The following is a 19,602-nucleotide window of genomic DNA, read 5'->3' as shown; positions in this document are numbered from 1 at the left end:
GTGACGTAAGGGAAGAACTACGCCAGTCCCGCAAGATATCTGAAAAAGTCAATGATTGACCTGTTTGAGCTCTAGCCATTGGAGTCATTTAATAGTATTGCAGTAAGAAGCCCAAGTATAAACTCACACTTACCTCAGACTTCACCAATAAGCTTTGTTGGTATCTGTGAGAATTCCGGTTCTGGAGTTCGCAGGGCAATCTGAAAAGTTACTATATCCTAATTCTGTCAGTGGTAGCTTTTTGCCTTACATGTCCTGGGACCATGGACCTTTAAACTATGGACCAAGTATCCCTTTTTAGCACTTAACTGTTTGTAATGAGGCAGACAATTCCAAGGCTTGACTCAAGGTGGTATTGTAGGTTAGAAACTCAAAACTCCGCATCACCCATAATAACACTCATTAAATCAGTGCATTGTCAGTACTCGTACGCACTCACTTCTAAATACTACACACAAAATGATAACCATTCACAAATGTAAGGTGGAATTGCAAGAAATACATAGAGGGAGCTAACACTGTTAATCTAGTCTAATCTTCTAAACTGCAAGGTACTATGTTATAATTTGTGCACAGCAGGTCTATTACATCAACACGTCTTTTCACAATATTAAGGTTAGGCCTACTGGCTTTGTTACGGTGTTTAGTATTCAAGGTGAAAATGCTACTGCCTTTGAAAGTCACATTTTACATTTGATCATTTTGGCCTACTCACTTTATCATAAACACAAGTCTTGACCTGTAAAGGCCTTTTATTCAAGCATATCTAAAATCCTTAAGTCTCCTGTGGCGGCAACCCATTTGTGTAGCTGGGCTAAAAAGAAACCACCTCATGAGACGGCGACGACTTATAGAACCAGGCTTGTTTTTGGTTATAAGAGAGCTGCAATCCTTTCTCATCCCCCACTTTGTTGACTTGTGTGCTAGGGTCATTCGACAGCCAGGTCTTGATGTCCTTTCGGAACTGGGGCAGTGTGGGAGATTGCCAGAGGTGGATGGGTAGGGTGTTCCACGCTTTGGTTGCGAGTTAGGCAAAGGACTTTCCTCCCGTTGTAGTCTTGTTGATACGAGGGACGGTGGCCAGAGAGCTGGGCTGATCACAGGATTAATGTCCTCAGTTATGATCCATGTGGCTTCATCAATATTATTTGTCTTCTGTTTATTGATTCTTTAAGCAGAAAAGTCCTATTCCACAGTTGAAAAGGTTCCACAGACACTCCAAAACTAATGCGAGATCTTCTTAATGATAAATCTATAGTTTTAAAAAAACTAGATAATCAGCCCAGGCAACATGTCTTGTTTCACACAAGGACTTGCTCAGGGCTTATTATTCTTCAAGACGTAAGAGACCAATTATATGGTCTTCTCCATAGTTCTCCATACAGGAACCTCTAATACTGTGATATCTACTTTACACCAAACCGTGCCCTCTAGATTATAATGCAGCTGTTTTTTAACGTTTTACAAATCACATATCGGCAGTCCCCTCATTACGTTCTAGGCCATATACTCGCAGTATAACGGCCCTCAGAATATACTGCTGTGAGTTCCCTCCACAAGTGGCAAAGCTTTTGGTGAAAATGCAGATTACACAGTATTGCCTGAAATTGTAATTTTTCTATGCATTTACCAGTTATCATATACCGTTGCATGGTATCACTACTGTAGAAGCTCAGGGACGCAGTGGGAAAAAATCCTTATAATTTTTGCAGTGGCCCCAGCTTCATACTTTCCTACGACATTGTGATATGAGCATTCTTCTTAAACAGGGGAATCAACAGACGCTCCCTGACACCGTGTGCAACGCCACTTCAAATGCTTCAATAAGCGCAAGCACCGATCAGGACCACTATTCTCCGTGCTGTCTACTGATTTTCAAGCTAGAGACAATAATTTTGGATAAAAGAGCTCATTGTTGTTCTGAGTCCTGAGGCGAACCCTATATAATATATATTAGGGTTTGAAACGCATCGACTGTTGATTTCTCAAACAAGGTTTTTTTTGCAGATTTGTACCATAGCGTCTCATAAAATTAAATTAATATAAGTTATATTTGTGATAATGTATAATGAGCCTAATTGGAACACTGTTTGATTTTGCCCTTGCTCTAAGTATAATTAAGCAGGGCATTGTAACGTCAAGTAAAAGGGCGTGTTTGTTTGTTTTTGTTGTTTTTTTGGTGATTAATAAATCGGATTGTCTTACAAAATCGTAGAACCAGAGCGATCGAGATTTTTATTGAATTATGTTTTTATGTTATATGTGGATAAATTGACAAATGTTTTGGTCGTTTTGTAGTAAAGAATGTAATGTATGTTGTAATGTTATTTTGTCTCTATGTTGTACAATGTTATGAACAAAAAGTAGCTTCAACCGATGAATATTACAATGTTGATTTAAAAATAATTTTTTTTTTAAATGAAACACCAAATACCAAAAAATAAAATATATATTGTCATATTAATGGTTTTGTGTGATCATAAAGTAAGAGTGTGAATTGATATATTGGCATGTACATATTGCTGGTAGAATAGCTTATCGCAGACAAATGCAGTGATCCTGCGATCACAAATTTGAAAGCCTGAAAAGCAGACGGAGCCTTTGATCTGCCTTCCATCCCTCTGGTGATGGCAGGATCATTCGTTGGCAATCATAATATCTGTTATTTACAGTGGTTAGAAACGACAGAAGAGTATAAAATGCTATCTAAACAAGCATTTACAATGCAATGGTTTCGCCTTTGCAAACGTTAGAGCTATTGGCATTGTAAATGACAAACTTTGTATTTATGTTTTGGTTTTGAAAACAGATAAATAAATGGCATTGTCATTTACAATGCCAATAGCTTAATCTCTCGCAAATGCCAGACCTATTGCATTTGCAATGCAAAAGGTTGCGTATTTACGCGATTTTGAGCTAGTGACATTGCAAATAACAATGCGTTTTATTTGTTTCAAAACCCAAAACATAAATAAAAGTTCTCACACTGCTGTCTCTCACACTGCTGTCTCTCACACTGCTGTCTCTCCCTAGAACACACACACTGCTGTATCTCACACACACACACACTGCTGTTTCTCACACACTATCTTTCTTACACACAATGCTGTCTCTCACACTGCTGTCTCTCATACCTCCTGCTGTCTCTCACACTGCAGGTGTGGGTTGTGGGTTTCCAGCTCATATCTGGAGTGTGTGCGCTGCTCCGTTTCATGGGTATGTTTTTTTTTTTTTTGCATACTCCGCAGGGCATTAGTGGTAGCTTCCGAAGCTTTTATTTTCGGGGGAGGGATGTTGGGGGTCAGATCTCAGCCAGCAAAAAGCAAATATACATTAGCCAGTAAGAAAATGCAGCATGAAGTAAAACAACAAAAGCCAGGCAGAATTTCCAGCAAATCACAAACAAACACTAGCCAGGCCTAATGTGCAACGGGAAGCAAAGATACACTCGCTAGACGGAATGTGGAGCAAATGTCAAATATACACCAGCTAGTCATAATGTGCAGTGGGGAGTTAAAATACATAGGCCATGTATACAGCAAATGTCAAATATATACTAGCCAGGAAGACTGTGCAGCACAAGGTAGATATACACTAGCCAGGCAGAATGTGCAGCGGCAAGTAAAAATACACTAGCCAGGCAGAATGTGCAGCAAGGGGTATAATTACACTAGCCAGGCCGAATGTGCAGTAAATTATAGATATACACTAGATCATGGGTACTCACAAACTTTCTCTCGGGGGCCGAATTTACAGTGTGGTTTGTGGCCGAGGGCCGCACCGGTGGAGGCGGGGTCAGTGGGGGAGGTGGGAGGGGCTGGAAAGAAAAAAACTGTGACCATGAAGTTGAACATAGGCCCCTGCAGCAGACGCGTTTATCCACTGAGCCAACAGACCAGCATACACACACATCTCCCTGTCTCTCTCGCTCTGTCTCTCTCTCTCTCTATCTCCCTCCCTCTCTCTGTCTCCCTCCCTCTATCTCTCTCTCGCTCTCTCCTTCCCTCTCTCTCTGACTCCCTCTGTTTCTCGCCCTCTGTCTCTCTGTCACCTCTCTTTCTCTCTTTGTCTCCCTCCCTCTCTTTCCTTCCCTTTCTCCGTCTCCCTCCATCTGTCTCCCTCTATCTGTGTCCCACTGTCCATCTCCCTCTGTCTCCCTCCTTCCGTCTGCCCTGTCTGTCTCCCTCCCTCTGTCTCCATTCCACCCTCTGTCTCCCTCCCTCCCTCTGTCTCTCTCCCTCCCTCCCTCTGTCTGTCTCCCTCCCTCCCTCTGTCTGTCTCCCTCCCTCCCTCTGTCTGTCTCCCTCCCTCCCTCTGTCTGTCTCCCTCCCTCCCTCTGTCTGTCTCCCTCCCTCTGTCTGTCTCCCTCCCTCCCTCTGTCTGTCTCCCTCCCTCCCTCTGTCTCCCTCCCTCACTCTGTCTGTCTCCCTCCCTCTGTCTGTCTGTCTCCCTCCCTCTGTCTCCCTCCCTCTGTCTGTCTGTCTCCCTCCCTCTGTCTGTCTGTCTCCCTCCCTCTGTCTGTCTGTCTCCCTCCCTCTGTCTGCCTCCCTCCCTCTGTCTGCCTCCCTCCCTCTGTCTGCCTCCCTCCCTCTGTCTGCCTCCCTCCCTCTGTCTGTCTCCCTCCCTCTGTCTGCCTCCCTCCCTCTGTCTGTCTCCCTCCCTCTGTCTGCCTCCCTCCCTCTGTCTGCCTCCCTCCCTCTGTCTGCCTCCCTCCCTCTGTCTGCCTCCCTCCCTCTGTCTGCCTCCCTCCCTCTGTCTGCCTCCCTCCCTCTGTCTGTCTCCCTCCCTCTGTCTCCCTCCCTCCCTCTGTCTCCCTCCCTCCGTCTGTCTGTCTCCCTCCCTCTGTCTGCCTCCCTCCCTCTGTCTGCCTCCCTCCCTCTGTCTGCCTCCCTCCCTCTGTCTGCCTCCCTCCCTCTGTCTGCCTCCCTCCCTCTGTCTGCCTCCCTCCCTCTGTCTGCCTCCCTCCGTCTGTCTGTCTGCCTCCCTCCCTCCGTCTGTTTCCCTCTGTCTCCATCCCTCCCTCTGTCTGTTTCCCTCTGTCTCCATCCCTCCCTCTGTCTGTCTCCCTGCCTCCCTCCCTCCCTCCATCTGTCTGTCTCCCTCCCTCTGTCTGTCTGTCTCCCTCCCTCTGTCTGTCTGTCTCCCTCCCTCCCTCCCTCTGTCTCCCTCCCTCCCTCCCTCTGTCTCACTCCCTCCCTCCCTCTGTCTCCCTCCCTCCCTCCCTCCCTCCCTCCCTCTGTCTGTCTCCCTCCCTCTGTCTGTCTCCCTCCCTCTGTCTGCCTCCCTCCCTCTGTCTGCCTCCCTCCCTCTGTCTGCCTCCCTCCCTCTGTCTGCCTCCCTCCCTCTGTCTGCCTCCCTCCGTCTGTCTGTCTGCCTCCCTCCCTCCGTCTGCCTCCCTCCCTCTGTCTGTCTCCCTCCCTCTGTCTGTCTCCCTCCCTCTGTCTGCCTCCCTCCCTCTGTCTGCCTCCCTCCCTCCCTCTGTCTGTCTCCCTCCCTCTGTCTGTCTCCCTCCCTCTGTCTGCCTCCCTCCCTCTGTCTCCCTCCCTCCCTCTGTCTCCCTCCCTCCGTCTGTCTGTCTCCCTCCCTCCCTCTGTCTGTCTCCCTCCCTCTGTCTGCCTCCCTCCCTCTGTCTGCCTCCCTCCGTCTGTCTGCCTCCCTCCGTCTGTCTGCCTCCCTCCGTCTGTCTGCCTCCCTCCCTCTGCCTGTCTCCCTCCCTCTGCCTGTCTCCCTCCCTCTGCCTGTCTCCCTCCCTCTGCCTGTCTCCCTCCCTCTGCCTGTCTCCCTCCCTCTGCCTGTCTCCCTCCCTCTGCCTGTCTCCCTCCCTCTGCCTGTCTCCCTCCCTCTGCCTGTCTCCCTCCCTCTGCCTGTCTGTCTCCCTCTGCCTGTCTCCCTCCCTCTGCCTGTCTGTCTCCCTCTGTCTTTCTCCCTCTAAGTCTCCATCCCTCCCTCTGTCTGTTTCCCTCTGTCTCCATCCCTCCCTCTGTCTGTCTCCCTGCCTCCCTCCCTCCCTCTGTCTGTCTGTCTCCCTCCCTCTGTCTGTCTGTCTCCCTCCCTCTGTCTGTCTGTCTCCCTCCCTCCCTCTGTCTGTCTGTCTCCCTCCCTCCCTCCCTCTGTCTCACTCCCTCCCTCTGTCTGTCTCCCTCCCTCCCTCTGTCTGTTTCTCTCCCTCTGTCTGTCTCCCTCCCTCTGTCTGTCTCCCTCCCTCTGTCTGTCTTCCTCCCTCTGTCTGTCTCCCTCCCTCTGTCTGCCTCCCTCCCTCTGTCTGTCTCCCTCCCTCTGTCTGTCTCCCTCCCTCTGTCTATCTCCCACTCTCCCTCTGTCTCCCTCTGTCTGTCTCCATCCCTCCATCTGTCTGTCTCCCTCTCTCCCTCTGTCTGTCTGTCTCCCTCCCTCTGTCTGTCTCCCTCATTCCGCCTGTCTCCCTCATTCCGCCTGTCTCCCTCATTCCGCCTGTCTCCCTCCCTCTGCCTGTCTCCCTCCCTCTGCCTGTCTCCCTCCCTCTGCCTGTCTCCCTCCCTCTGCCTGTCTCCCTCCCTCTGCCTGTCTCCCTCCCTCTGCCTGTCTCCCTCCCTCTGCCTGTCTCCCTCCCTCTGCCTGTCTCCCTCTGCCTGTCTCCCTCTGTCTTTCTCCCTCTAAGTCTCCATCCCTCCCTCTGTCTGTTTCCCTCTGTCTCCATCCCTCCCTCTGTCTGTCTCCCTGCCTCCCTCCCTCCCTCCATCTGTCTGTCTCCCTCCCTCTGTCTGTCTGTCTCCCTCCCTCTGTCTGTCTGTCTCCCTCCCTCCCTCCCTCTGTCTCCCTCCCTCCCTCCCTCTGTCTCACTCCCTCCCTCTGTCTGTCTCCCTCCCTCCCTCTGTCTGTTTCTCTCCCTCTGTCTGTCTCCCTCCCTCTGTCTGTCTCCCTCCCTCTGTCTGTCTTCCTCCCTCTGTCTGTCTCCCTCCCTCTGTCTGCCTCCCTCCCTCTGTCTGTCTCCCTCCCTCTGTCTGTCTCCCTCCCTCTGTCTATCTCCCACTCTCCCTCTGTCTCCCTCTGTCTGTCTCCATCCCTCCATCTGTCTGTCTCCCTCTCTCCCTCTGTCTGTCTGTCTCCCTCCCTCTGTCTGTCTCCCTCATTCCGCCTGTCTCCCTCATTCCGCCTGTCTCCCTCATTCCGCCTGTCTCCCTCCCTCTGCCTGTCTCCCTCCCTCTGCCTGTCTCCCTCCCTCTGCCTGTCTCCCTCCCTCTGCCTGTCTCCCTCCCTCTGCCTGTCTCCCTCCCTCTGCCTGTCTCCCTCCCTCTGCCTGTCTCCCTCCCTCTGCCTGTCTCCCTCTGCCTGTCTCCCTCTGTCTTTCTCCCTCTAAGTCTCCATCCCTCCCTCTGTCTGTTTCCCTCTGTCTCCATCCCTCCCTCTGTCTGTCTCCCTGCCTCCCTCCCTCCCTCCATCTGTCTGTCTCCCTCCCTCTGTCTGTCTGTCTCCCTCCCTCTGTCTGTCTGTCTCCCTCCCTCTGTCTGTCTGTCTCCCTCCCTCCCTCCCTCTGTCTCCCTCCCTCCCTCCCTCTGTCTCACTCCCTCCCTCTGTCTGTCTCCCTCCCTCCCTCTGTCTGTTTCTCTCCCTCTGTCTGTCTCCCTCCCTCTGTCTGTCTCCCTCCCTCTGTCTGTCTTCCTCCCTCTGTCTGTCTCCCTCCCTCTGTCTGCCTCCCTCCCTCTGTCTGTCTCCCTCCCTCTGTCTGTCTCCCTCCCTCTGTCTATCTCCCACTCTCCCTCTGTCTCCCTCTGTCTGTCTCCATCCCTCCACCTGTCTGTCTCCCTCTCTCCCTCTGTCTGTCTGTCTCCCTCCCTCTGTCTGTCTCCCTCATTCCGCCTGTCTCCCTCATTCCGCCTGTCTCCCTCCCTCTGCCTGTCTCCCTCCCTCTGCCTGTCTCCCTCCCTCTGCCTGTCTCCCTCCCTCTGCCTGTCTCCCTCCCTCTGCCTGTCTCCCTCCCTCTGCCTTCCTCCCTCTGCCTTCCTCCCTCTGCCTTCCTCCCTCTGCCTTTCTCCCTCTGCCTTCCTCCCTCTGCCTGTCTCCCTCTGCCTGTCTCCCTCTGCCTGTCTCCCTCTGTCTTTCTCCCTCTGTCTTTCTCCCTCTAAGTCTCCATCCCTCCCTCTGTCTGTTTCCCTCTGTCTCCATCCCTCCCTCTGTCTGTTTCCCTGTCTCCCTCTGTGTCTCTCTCTGTATCTGTCTCTCTCTCTGTCTCTGTCTCTGTCTCTAAAGCTGTCTGCATCTACCTCTATCTGTCTCTGTCTCTGACCCTACCTAGCTCTGTCTGCCCCTGTCTCTATCTGTCTCACCTCACCCGGCTCTCCCTCCCTGCTGCCCTCTGTCACCTCACCCGGCTCTCCCTCCCTGCTGCCCTCTGTCACCTCACCCGGCTCTCACTCCCTGCTGCCCTCTGTCACCTCACCCGGCTCTCACTCCCTGCTGCCCTCCACCCTCACCCAGCTCTCACTCCCTGCTGCCCTCCCACCTCACCCAGGCTCTCACTCCCTGCTGCCCTCCCACCTCACCCAGGCTCTCACTCCCTGCTGCCCTCCCACCTCACCCAGGCTCTCACTCCCTGCTCTGCCCTCCCACCTCACCCGGGCTCTCACTCCCAGCTGCCCTCCCACCTCACTGGGCTCTCACTCCCTGCTCTGCCATCCCACCTCACAGGGCTCTCACTCCCTGCTGCCCTCCCACCTCACCCGGGCTCTCACTGCCTGCTGCCCTCCCACCTCACTGGGCTCTCACTCCCTGCTCTGCCCTCCCACCTCACAGGGCTCTCACTCCCTGCTCTGCCCTCCCACCTCCCTCACCCAGGCTCTCACTCCCTGCTCTGCCCTCGTGCCTGAAAGAGCTCTCAGTTCCTGCTCTGCCCTCCCACCTTCCCTCACCCGGGCTCTCACTCACTGGTCTGCCCTCACTGCTCTGCCCTCACCCGGGCTTTCACTCACTGGTCTGCCCTCTCACTGCTCTGCCCTTCCACCTTCCCTCACCTGGGCTCTCACTCACTGGTCTGCCCTCTCACTGCTCTGCCCTCACCCCGGGCTCTCACTCATTGGTCTGCCCTCTCACTACTCTGCCCTCCCACCTCCCTCACCCGGGCTCTCACTCCCTGCTCTGCCCTCCCACCTTCCCTCGCCCGGGCTCTCGCTCACTGGTCTGCCCTCTCACTGCTCTGCCCTCCCACCTTCCCTCACCCGGGCTCTCACTTACTGGTCTGCCCTCTCACTGCTCTGCCCTCACCCGGGCTTTCACTCACTGGTCTGCCCTCTCACTGCTCTGCCCTCCCACCTTCCCTCACCCGGGCTCTCACTCACTGGTCTGCCCTCTCACTGCTCTGCCCTCCCACCTTCCCTCACCCGGGCTCTCACTCACTGGTCTGCCCTCTCACTGCTCTACCCTCCCACCTCCCTCACCCGGGCTCTCACTCCCTGCTCTGCCCTCCCACCTTCCCTCACCGGGGCTCTCACTCACTGGTCTGCCCTCTCACTGCTCTGCCCTCCCACCTTCCCTCACCCGGGCTCTCACTCACTGGTCTGCCCTCTCACTGCTCTGCCCTCCCACCTTCCCTCCCCGGGCTCTCACTCACTGGTCTGCCCTCTCACTGCTCTGCCCTCCCACCTCCCTCACCCGGGCTCTCACTCCCTGCTCTGCCCTCCCACCTTCCCTCACCCGGGCTCTCACTCACTGGTCTGCCCTCTCACTGCTCTGCCCTCACCCGGGCTTTCACTCACTGGTCTGCCCTTTCACTGCTCTGCCCTCCCACCTTCCCTCACCCGGGCTCTCACTCACTGGTCTGCCCTCTCACTGCTCTGCCCTCACCGGGGCTTTCACTCACTGGTCTGCCCTGTCACTGCTCTGCCCTCCCACCTTCCCTCACCCGGGCTCTCACTCACTGGTCTGCCCTCCCACCTCCCTCACCCGGGCTCTCACTCACTGGTCTGCCCTCTCACTGCTCTGCCCTCCCACCTTCCCTCACCCGGGCTCTCACTCACTGGTCTGCCCTCTCACTGCTCTGCCCTCCCACCTTCCCTCACCCGGGCTCTCACTCACTGGTCTGCCCTCTCACTGCTCTGCCCTCTCACCTCCCTCACCCGGGCTCTCACTCCCTGCTCTGCCCTCCCACCTTCCCTCACCCGGGCTCTTACTCACTGGTCTGCCCTCTCGCTGCTCTGCCCTCACCCGGGCTTTCACTCACTGGTCTGCCCTCTCACTGCTCTGCCCTCCCACCTTCCCTCACCCGGGCTCTCACTCACTGGTCTGCCCTCTCACTGCTCTGCCCTCCCACCTTCCCTCACCCGGGCTCTCACTCACTGGTCTGCCCTCTCACTGCTCTGCCCTCCCACCTTCCCTCACCTGGGTTCTAACTCCCTGCTCTGTCCTCGCACCTCACACAGCTCTCAGTTCCTGCTGTCCGCTCCTCTCTCTCCCCCCCCCCCTCCCCTGCTCCCCTGTGTGTCAGCCTGGCTGACACAGCCTCCCGGGCACACCAGTACTTCACAGGTCTTTGAAAGACCATTTACATGTAAATGAGGCTTTGTTCACCTCTTAGGGCCCCTGCAGCCCCACTCTTGACTGTGGCTGGAATCGCCCGGCCCCCACAGAGCAGTGTCTCTGACACCGCACTGCTGCTCCCCGAGGTGTTTGCTGAAGTTAAAAAAAAGAACACAGGTGCGATGTCTCAAGGTCCGCGGGCCGCCACAAAAGGCTTGCCGGGCCGCTACTGGCCCGCGGGCCGTACTTTGAGTACCCCTGCACTAGATAGACAGAATGTGCAGCAGGAGGTAAACATACACTAACCAGGCCGAATGTTCATAAAATGGAAGCTATGCTCTAACCAGGCAGGATGCGCAGCAAGGGGTACAATTACACTAGCCAGGCGGAATAGGCATCAAATGGCAATATACACTAACCATGAAGAATGCACAGCAAATGATACATATACATTAGCCAAGAAGACTGTGAAGCATGGTTTATAATACAATAGGTGTGTAGACAGTGCAGCATAGAGAAAAAATGCAGTAGCCAAGCGGAATAAGCAGGTAGTGGTAAAAATACACTCGCCGGGCACATTGGGCAACAATAGGTAAAAATACTAATAAGGCAGAACGTAGTGCAAATGATAAATACACACTGGCCAGGCAGACTGCAACAAGAGTTAAACTAGGCGCGCAGACTGTGCAGCAAAGAGAAACAAGCAACCCCAGCTGGTTTAGGTCACCCGTAGTGGTAGATAAATGAGAGTAGATAAAATGAATATTCAAAATACAGGTGTTACGTAACACTCGAATTGACGTAGTGTCCATCTTAAAAAAATATCCGTGAAAAAAAAAAATATGGGGTGTCAATTTAAGCAACACACTAACGCAATCAACCCTGTTGGACACAATATAACGTGCCCGCATCTACAACTATTAACACATAACAATAACAGACACAAGTGGAGAACCCCTTATCATAACGACAGGGAAGTATAACACACACACATGTCGCCTTAAGGCCTTCGTCTAACGCTTACAGTTCCTGACGAGCCCCTCACCTTGTTATACACAACACGAGGTAGGCGCCTGTTAGCTTCACACTGGCTCTGTGTATGTGTGCACACTGACTCGTAATCACGGACTCCACATAGGCAACGGAACTCGAATATTTACACATTCTTTTACACCGAATTGGTCGATATCCCTGTATACCCTGCCATCCGTCGCCCTCCCTTACACCACCATCATCACAGAGCAACACCGGACCCATCGCACCGAGCATCTTACACATACCCCTCTCACCTTGCATGGGACCGTCGGCCATTGGACAGATAAGCTGGCCGCTTGGTGAGCCTGTCTGATACCTCGCCTCAATGTTCCGACTGACAACGACATGGAATCCCCTCTGAGCGCGCTGCTCCTTGACCGGTGGACATCATCAGAAGGTTAGGAATCGTCCACGACTTTGGGCTGCTGGTTTCCGTTCGCTGATCTTCCATGAGCAAAGGCCTGGAGAGTCCCCCTGTTGCTGGGCACTTACCGCCCTGGGCTCATGCGCCTGTTACCCACGGGGAATTGGTGAGTCAACACAGAGACCTGAAACCGAGTCTACAGAGAACGTGTGCAACATCTGGCTCTAGCCTGAGCCCCTGGCTAGTTCTCGTCGCCTCGCTACCTTGACCCTGTTGTGGGTTTACATATTGCCGGCAATACCATTTTCGGTGCCGTCCCTGCTGAGGAGAGGCCTCCCATTTCCGGACATTAAGCACGGGCACACGGACAGCGGGAGGGGGGGGGGAGTGCGGGAATGGGCAAACGGACAGCGGGAGGGGGGCGGGAACAGGCACACGGACAGCGGGAGGGGGGGTGGGAACGGCCACACGGACAGCGGGAGGGGGGGGCGGGAAAGCTTACCTTAAACTCGAAAACAGAGAGCCAACATGACACGGGCTAAAAGACAGCAACGAGACACGAAAAACATGCAGCATAAATACGAAAACAGGGAGTTAACATGAGACAGAGTATACATACAAAGTGAAAAAGAAAAAAAAAAAAAAAGCTGCTTACCTGATCGCAAATACAAAGTCCTTCCTTGGCAACTTCAAACTCGCAGCCGACTCCTTGCAAAGACACTTCGACAATGAACCAAAAAAGCCAAGAGCCCAAAAAAAAAAAAACACGCCCACCGCCGCATGACGTGGGCAAAATGCGAAAAACTGTCGGGAACGCCCACGAATCTGGTCCGGCCATGACGGACAGATCTCTGTTCCAATGGCTAGCCTCCATTTATGGAACTAGCCAATGGAACAGAGAGGCGGCACAAACATCCATACTGTAACTCATAAGATTTCGCCTGCACGAAAGTCTGCTGCGCAGCTTTCGGCGAGGCGAAACCTAAAAACAACTTATTTTTACTATTATGGTGTTGCTGATCATTATATTACAAAACATCCCAGAGAATCTATGGCTCTGACTACGGTTGGTCCTATTAACTGCCATTTGTGTGGTAAGCCCTGAAGCAATCTCTGCGAAATAGTACGGTTCATAGGGTTTAGGGCAAAGAGTTTCTCCACCAGGAAAAATACTTTCCTGATGTGGAAAAATAATTTTAAAAAAAGGTTTAATGTCCTAATGATCATTTACACTAAACATGCATCTTCTGATTTTCTGCTGGCAGATTTGCCACATGATTATGGTCAGAGGTGGAGAGGATCTCGTGCAAGTGTATTACTTGAAAAGATTTCAACCACTGCTAATAGGAATGTTTGTCAATTCCATAAATGGGAATCTACGTAAAATTATAGATAAGTTGTATGTTTCGTTGAGTTCTGTCTTCTCAAAAATCATTTTTATTCAACCTCTTAGACTTGAGTGAACTTGGGATCAATATTAATACTCTTCTGTGATTATTGTAAGTACAGTTGTGCTGTTATCTTTTTGAAGCCATTGTTATTTTTATGGCTGACTCAAATGTGTACAGTGAATTGAATCAACATGTACACCCGTGTTTTTGGTGGGAATTCAACTCATACTATTTAATGAATACCTTGGGCCTTGTGTAGGGCTCCATCCATATTTCTAGCAGCTCATATGTACTACCTGACGTCTGATTCAAAGGCCTGAGCTCTTATAAAGCCCGATATTTTGTCTTCAGTGCATACATAGCTGCTGTGTTAACATGTTTGCTGCACCATTGTACGGTTTGTGTTTATGACGACTGGGAAACTGCATTAAACTATGGGAAAGCTCAATTGAGGTATTATCAAAATGGGCTGTCATGTGAGGCGTCTAATTGCTGGCTTTGCGATTACTTGAGCTACAACGTCCAGGTTTAAGAACTTTGTTTCCTCTCTGCTGCTTCTTTTCTGTTTTCATTGTTTGTTGACGTTTGTTAAAAAAATCAGATCTTCACAGAAATATTTCAAATCTGGCTTTGCACTGAGGGATACTTATTTTACATTTGTGTGACCAGTTACAATGATTTATTGCATGGGTGTCCTTGTATCAGAAGCATAATGCTGTTGAGGGGCACAGTTAATGAAAACACTAAAAAAGTTAATTAAGAGATATATGTTGACCAGAACGTGGAAATCATACCAAAGAGTCATGAAGAGGAAATGTATGTTTTGTTTAAATATTAAATGCCTGCTCATGTGCATACTTGCCAAGTGGCTCAAGTAATGTGTGACTCCTTCATACAATTCTCATACTTTTTAGTTTATAGAACATTGCATTGTGGGATTGGGAGTTTTGAATTTACCAGTATATCAATGAGCAAAACCCCCCAACAAACAAAACACTGCGGGCAAAAAAACTATACACCACTGTTTGGAGACTATTAGCATGTTTGCCCTGTTGTACAGCACTTCAGGCCCTCTGCTGCACATCACCCCAGTGCCTCCATTATGTGCAAAAGTCTTTGTGTCTTAACTGTGCACCACAGAGTTTTAACCTGATGCACAACACCTCATGCTCCTCTGAAGAGCATGGCACCTTGTGCTCCTTTGGTGTATCAGCGTTCTCACCTAATGATCCCTTGTTGTCTTTGCTGCACATAACTCTGCACACGGTTATGTGACTTATTCCCGCGGGGGGGTTGCTTGCTGCATGCCGCCCTAGTAGCCAGTATTCAGAAACACTGGAGTGGGGGGCTCACCGAGCCGCCGATTTCCCTGGGTTGCCAATATGTGGTCATGACAGCTGGTACTCTCAAGGCCGTTACTTCTCTTTACCGGAGGCTTTCGACGGCGACCATGTTGCCCCTGGATGGGCTGCGAGGCAAATGGGAGCTGGTTATTGGGAGGCCCATCCCTGAGACGACGTGGCCTCAGTTGGTTCGACGCGCCTGGAAGGGCAAGCGGAACGCCAGGTTCCAATTAGTCCAGTTTTTCACGCTTCATCGAGCGTATTTGACACCTGTTAAGATCTCGCAATATTTTGGGGGCTCAACGTCACTCTGCCCGAGATGTAGAACGGATGGGGCTGATTTCGCTCACATGTTTTGGTCCTGCGCGGGACTGGCAGGTTACTGGAATGCGGTGGAGGCTTGTTTAACTGCTGTCACAGGCCGGCAGATAGAAGTAGACATGGGCGTTTGCTTGTTGCTCTGGTTTCCACACACCCCCCGGACGAAAGTCACTAGCAAGTTCTATGACCTGGGCGTGATTTTGGCTAAGAGGGAACTCACCATGCATTGGAAATCGAGCCAGGGCCCTAGTTATTTGCGATGGAAAGCAAATCTTCTGCGTTGGGCACGAGCTGAGAGCACTCTCCGACTGCAACAGGCCAGGCGCTTAGATAATGACAGGGCCCTGGAAGTGGCCAGAGCGTGGGAGGCATTGGTGACAGAGCTTCAGCGACCAGCGGATAGTTCAAGGGAGGAGGAGGAGGATGTAACATAGGGCTGGCAATTGGGTGGGTAGACCGCTGTCACAGAAGAAACAATAATGGCGCAAGAATAGAGTGAACACTGGGAAGCTGTCCCCCTAACACTACTTGACATGAGGAGACACACTGCTGGAAAGGGGGTACCCATGGTTATTGCACATGTCTAGGTTGCTCATAGGCGCACTGGCAGGGGGGGGGGAGGGCTGAAGGGGGGAGGGCGTAGGGGGTTTCGTTCATAAAAAGGCATGAGTACCATTGACTGTGATATATTCTGGAATTGACAAATATTGATGTATTGTACTACATAATATTCCCTTTGGATAAAACTGCCAATAAAAACTGTTTACAAAAAAAAATGGTTATGTGACTTAAGGTCTGTGTGTGACTTTTTGTAGTTCTGTTGCAATGTTCTTTTAGGTCGGCATGTGTACCTCTATGTTCTGCACCTCTATGTGCATTCACCATACAGAAGCAAAACGTAGTCTTTGGCACCAATTTGCTTAAATGAAAATAACCATAACTTTTCCTTTTTTCAGACATACCTTCTCGGAAGTTGTGCTTCAGACAGAAATATTGTTTTGTATGACATGAGACAATCTACTCCCCTGAAGAAGGTAACACGTCATTGAATTACTGTTAAACGTTTTCTATTCTGTGGAAAATATGCAAAATAAAATAAAACCAAAAGTGTTTATTTGTACAACAGCTTTCTTTCAATGTTTTTTTCGTACTGTCCTAGTCTACTTTATATCTGTCTTTAGACTTAGAATTCAAAAAAGAAAATATGGAACTGCTCGCTTCCACAATTTAAATGGTGTATTAGTATCATCATATCCAATCACACAGCAGGGGAGTCCTTAATCCATTATTTACAGGTTTGTATCAACCCCTTTCATTTTGATAGGCCTTAGCGAAGTGGCTGATTTGATCCAGGATTTTTAATCCATTTTATAGCTTCAACATGTACCAAATGTATTGGTACTGTCTCCTTTATATAATTATGTATGTGTGGCTGATGATTGGTAGCTTGTTTGGCCACCATTATATACCAAAATACAAATAATTTAGGGTTAACATCAAAGATGTGGCTTGATGGAATAGAAAATGCCTGTTTGGCTGTTGCTGCCCCAGTGTTGCGTCTGTCTTAATCGTCCCTCGTAAAACCAGGAGTGGAAAGAATTCATGATACCCAATAGACTGCAAGCATCCCATATTTGGCCTGGGTATCGACTTATTAGTGGAGAAAACTAGTGGCAACGTGCAAGCCTGAGGTGAACTGTGAACACCTGCCAACCAACACCAATCAACACCTCCACGTTCTGCAAAACTCCAGCTGCCATGAGCAGGAGGTAAAGCAAGGTCCAGCGATCCGATGATCCTCTACATCCTTCAAGAGGATTAAAGTTTCTGAGGAGTTGGGTAAGGAAATGGTTACTTTTAGTAGTTTTGTAGCTTGAAGATTTTTCTGGTTTCAGAGGCTGTGCATTACTTTGTTCTTCTAGTGATTGGGCCCAGAACTCTCCTCATGTATATTAGTCCCTCTTCACTTCCCCATTTCTTTTATTTTGCTGGCCTTCAATTGTCCTCACCATTTGGTGCTTAGTCCAACCTCTCTTGACATCACACGCCCCTCACCTTAAGCCTCCACGCGTGGTAGCTATCTTCAGATTCTCTTTTCCCCAGCAACAGTCTGTTTATTGATGTTTCGTTGGCTTCCTCTTGTCTGTACATTCTTTAATTCTATTAACTTCTGCTCGTCTCATTTCCTGGAAGGCGGGTGCATGGCGTGTAAATCCAGAAAATGCGACACGCTGCAAAATACTCCTACAGGTAAGTAACCATTTTGTTTTGCAACATGAATCTTTCTGGATTTACATGCTGTGTATTGATTTGTAGCGGTTCTGTTTACTGTGGAGGCTGGCCTGGAGAAGAGGTTAAGCTTGTAAACAAATGTTTCAGTACTTTCTGCCCCACTTGTGCCTTCCTGTTCACCTGAACGTCGATGCAGTAGTACTTTGTGAACATGTGTACTGTCTACTGTGTGGCTGTAGTACATTTTTTGTTGAACAGAACATTTGCCTGGAAGCCTATTATAGCTCCTTTCTTTTGTGTCAGATGTGCTAATGGTTTAGTCTGTAGCTATATACCAGCTGTCATGTGGTACATCTGGATTTGCTTGATTAATCGATTCTTGCGATGGTGTGCTTAGTGACTGGTTTCCCTTTGTTATTGTCTGAGAATGATACGAAGAGTTGTTTCCCTTTCCTGACAGGCTTTGTTTTCTCCATATAATACATTATGACCAGTCAGGCGTCCATTGTATGTAGTGCCCTGTAGTGCTTTGGCTCTTGGGAAAAAACTCAGTATTTGGATTGTCTGGTTTATGTGAAAATTGGAATCGACCTTTGGTTAGAAGCATGGCTTGGTCCTCATTAACACTCTGTCCTTGTGTATGTGCATATATGGTACATGGATGGAGAGTGCTTTCAACTTGCTTACTCTACGGAGTGCGCATTACATTTAGGTTCCATGTAGGTGTTGGTGCACACCTTGGTGTGGCTATTCTTTTGGTCCCTTCCAGAAATCTTTTGATCCCTGGTGTAGTGAAGACTCCACCTCCTATGTATCCCCTTTTGTAGGCCACTATTGCCACCAGATGCACCTTTAGTGATGCATTGGTTAGCTTGCTGTCTAGCAGGTGTGTGAGTTCTCTGGTAACTGTAGTGTCTCGTGTCCTGTTCTGAAAGACGCCACTTCTCTGGCACCACCTTGTGTATCTCTCCCACTTGAGTGTGTGGCATGTCCTTGTTTTCTGTAAGTCCTAGGTGTGTGAACTCTGTGTACTCAGAGCCATGCTGGTAAACTCACCGTGCTTGGTTCTGGGTGGAGAATCTTCCCTCGTCTTTGCCTGGAGAGCAGGTCTTGTAATGTTGGTCGTCTCTGCCCATTATGTGCCATGTCTATTAACTCTGAGAACTAGGTTTGTCTCACCCACTGTGGAGCGGAGTATTAAAGTCACCTGCGACTGCATTTGTTGATTATTATTGGTAACAGAGGGAATAGGGGAAAAGCGTAAGCAAATCTCGCTGACCAGTCTATCGACACAAAGGATTGGCATTTTGTGTTTTCTTGTTTTGCAGATAGGTTTATTTCTGGTGTCCCCACCTTCTGAACACCTTTTTGATTACTGCCTTATTCAGCTCCCACTCGCATCAGGTGGATGCCTGGATTCTCTGCTTGTCCACCTCTAATTGTCTATTCCTGTTAGCTGTATCGCCGTTATGTTTATCTGTCTTTGGTAGGCCCATCTCTAAATCTCTTGATCTAGTCACGATAGGGCCAAGGATTTTGCCCCACCTTGTTTGTTGAGTAGAACCTTGTTTTTTGTTTCTATAGATGTTCCCCACAGCTGCTTCTGAAAAGCTTTTTAGGCTAGTGTAGGGGTCTGGCTTAGTATATGGTGCACACTTAATTCAGTGAAGCACCTTGCACTAATCCAGACAACCTTTATGGTGATTTTAGGGGTCTTAGACAACCATAGTAAGCTCTCTGAGTGGTAGCTGGGAGAGCAGCCTTCAGAAGGAGTGTTAAGCAACTTGTTTTACCAGATCTAATCATATAGTGTGAATTAAAGGAAAAATAACCACACAGTGTATTCATAAAAATATGTCTATTTATTATACAGCACTCACATTGGTATATCTCCTACCCAGAGATATCTACACAAACACACACGATACTACAATTGCAAATAGGTAAGTAAGCACAATCCACAGTGGTCTCTGGGGAAATACCAAACCATATACTAAGAAAGTGGAATGCTAACTGCGACCAAAGTTGGGACTTGGACCAGAAGACTCAGAAGTGCTGGGGGCACAAGGAACCACCTGAGGTAAATACCCAGGAACCGCAGAGGCTGTGTGAAGAGTGGAAACACAGCCGCGTACTCAATTGAAGTAAACGAGAAAGTCATGGTTTCTGTTTTGCCAAAGGACCCTTCCCAGTAGCAGTAGGCCCTGAAAAACCCTATGGAAGACTGAAGGTTGGAGAGTCACCCCATCCGTGGATAAACCAGGATGCCTACACCAGGGAAACCGGGTGCATAGGTGCGAAGTGACGTTGGAAACCGCTCTGGATCACAATGGAGGACTTAAGAAAAGATGCCACTGGCGAAGACTGTGCAAGAGTCCGGTGGAATCCAAGGGTGGATTCTTGAAGAGAAGAACCTGCAAGCAGAGGG

At 50.1% G+C, this 19,602-nt stretch overlaps 1 protein-coding gene across 2 annotated transcripts in view; it reads left to right on the top strand.

The window, feature by feature from the left end:
* DCAF13 (DDB1 and CUL4 associated factor 13) overlaps positions 1 to 19,602 on the top strand; it is a 383,567-nt gene that overhangs the window by 179,172 nt on the left and 184,793 nt on the right. For both annotated transcript variants that reach the window (XM_078686899.1, XM_078686900.1), the window contains exon 6: positions 15,899 to 15,976. In XM_078686899.1, the coding sequence (XP_078543025.1) occupies positions 15,899 to 15,976 (78 nt within the window). The remainder of the gene's footprint in view (positions 1 to 15,898; positions 15,977 to 19,602) is intronic.

Source organism: Lissotriton helveticus, chromosome 4_1 (assembly GCF_964261635.1).
Source record: "Lissotriton helveticus chromosome 4_1, aLisHel1.1, whole genome shotgun sequence".
Taxonomy (NCBI): Eukaryota; Metazoa; Chordata; class Amphibia; order Caudata; family Salamandridae; genus Lissotriton; species Lissotriton helveticus.
Note: the sequence above shows the minus strand (reverse complement) of the source record. Positions and strands in the feature narration are given on the sequence as shown.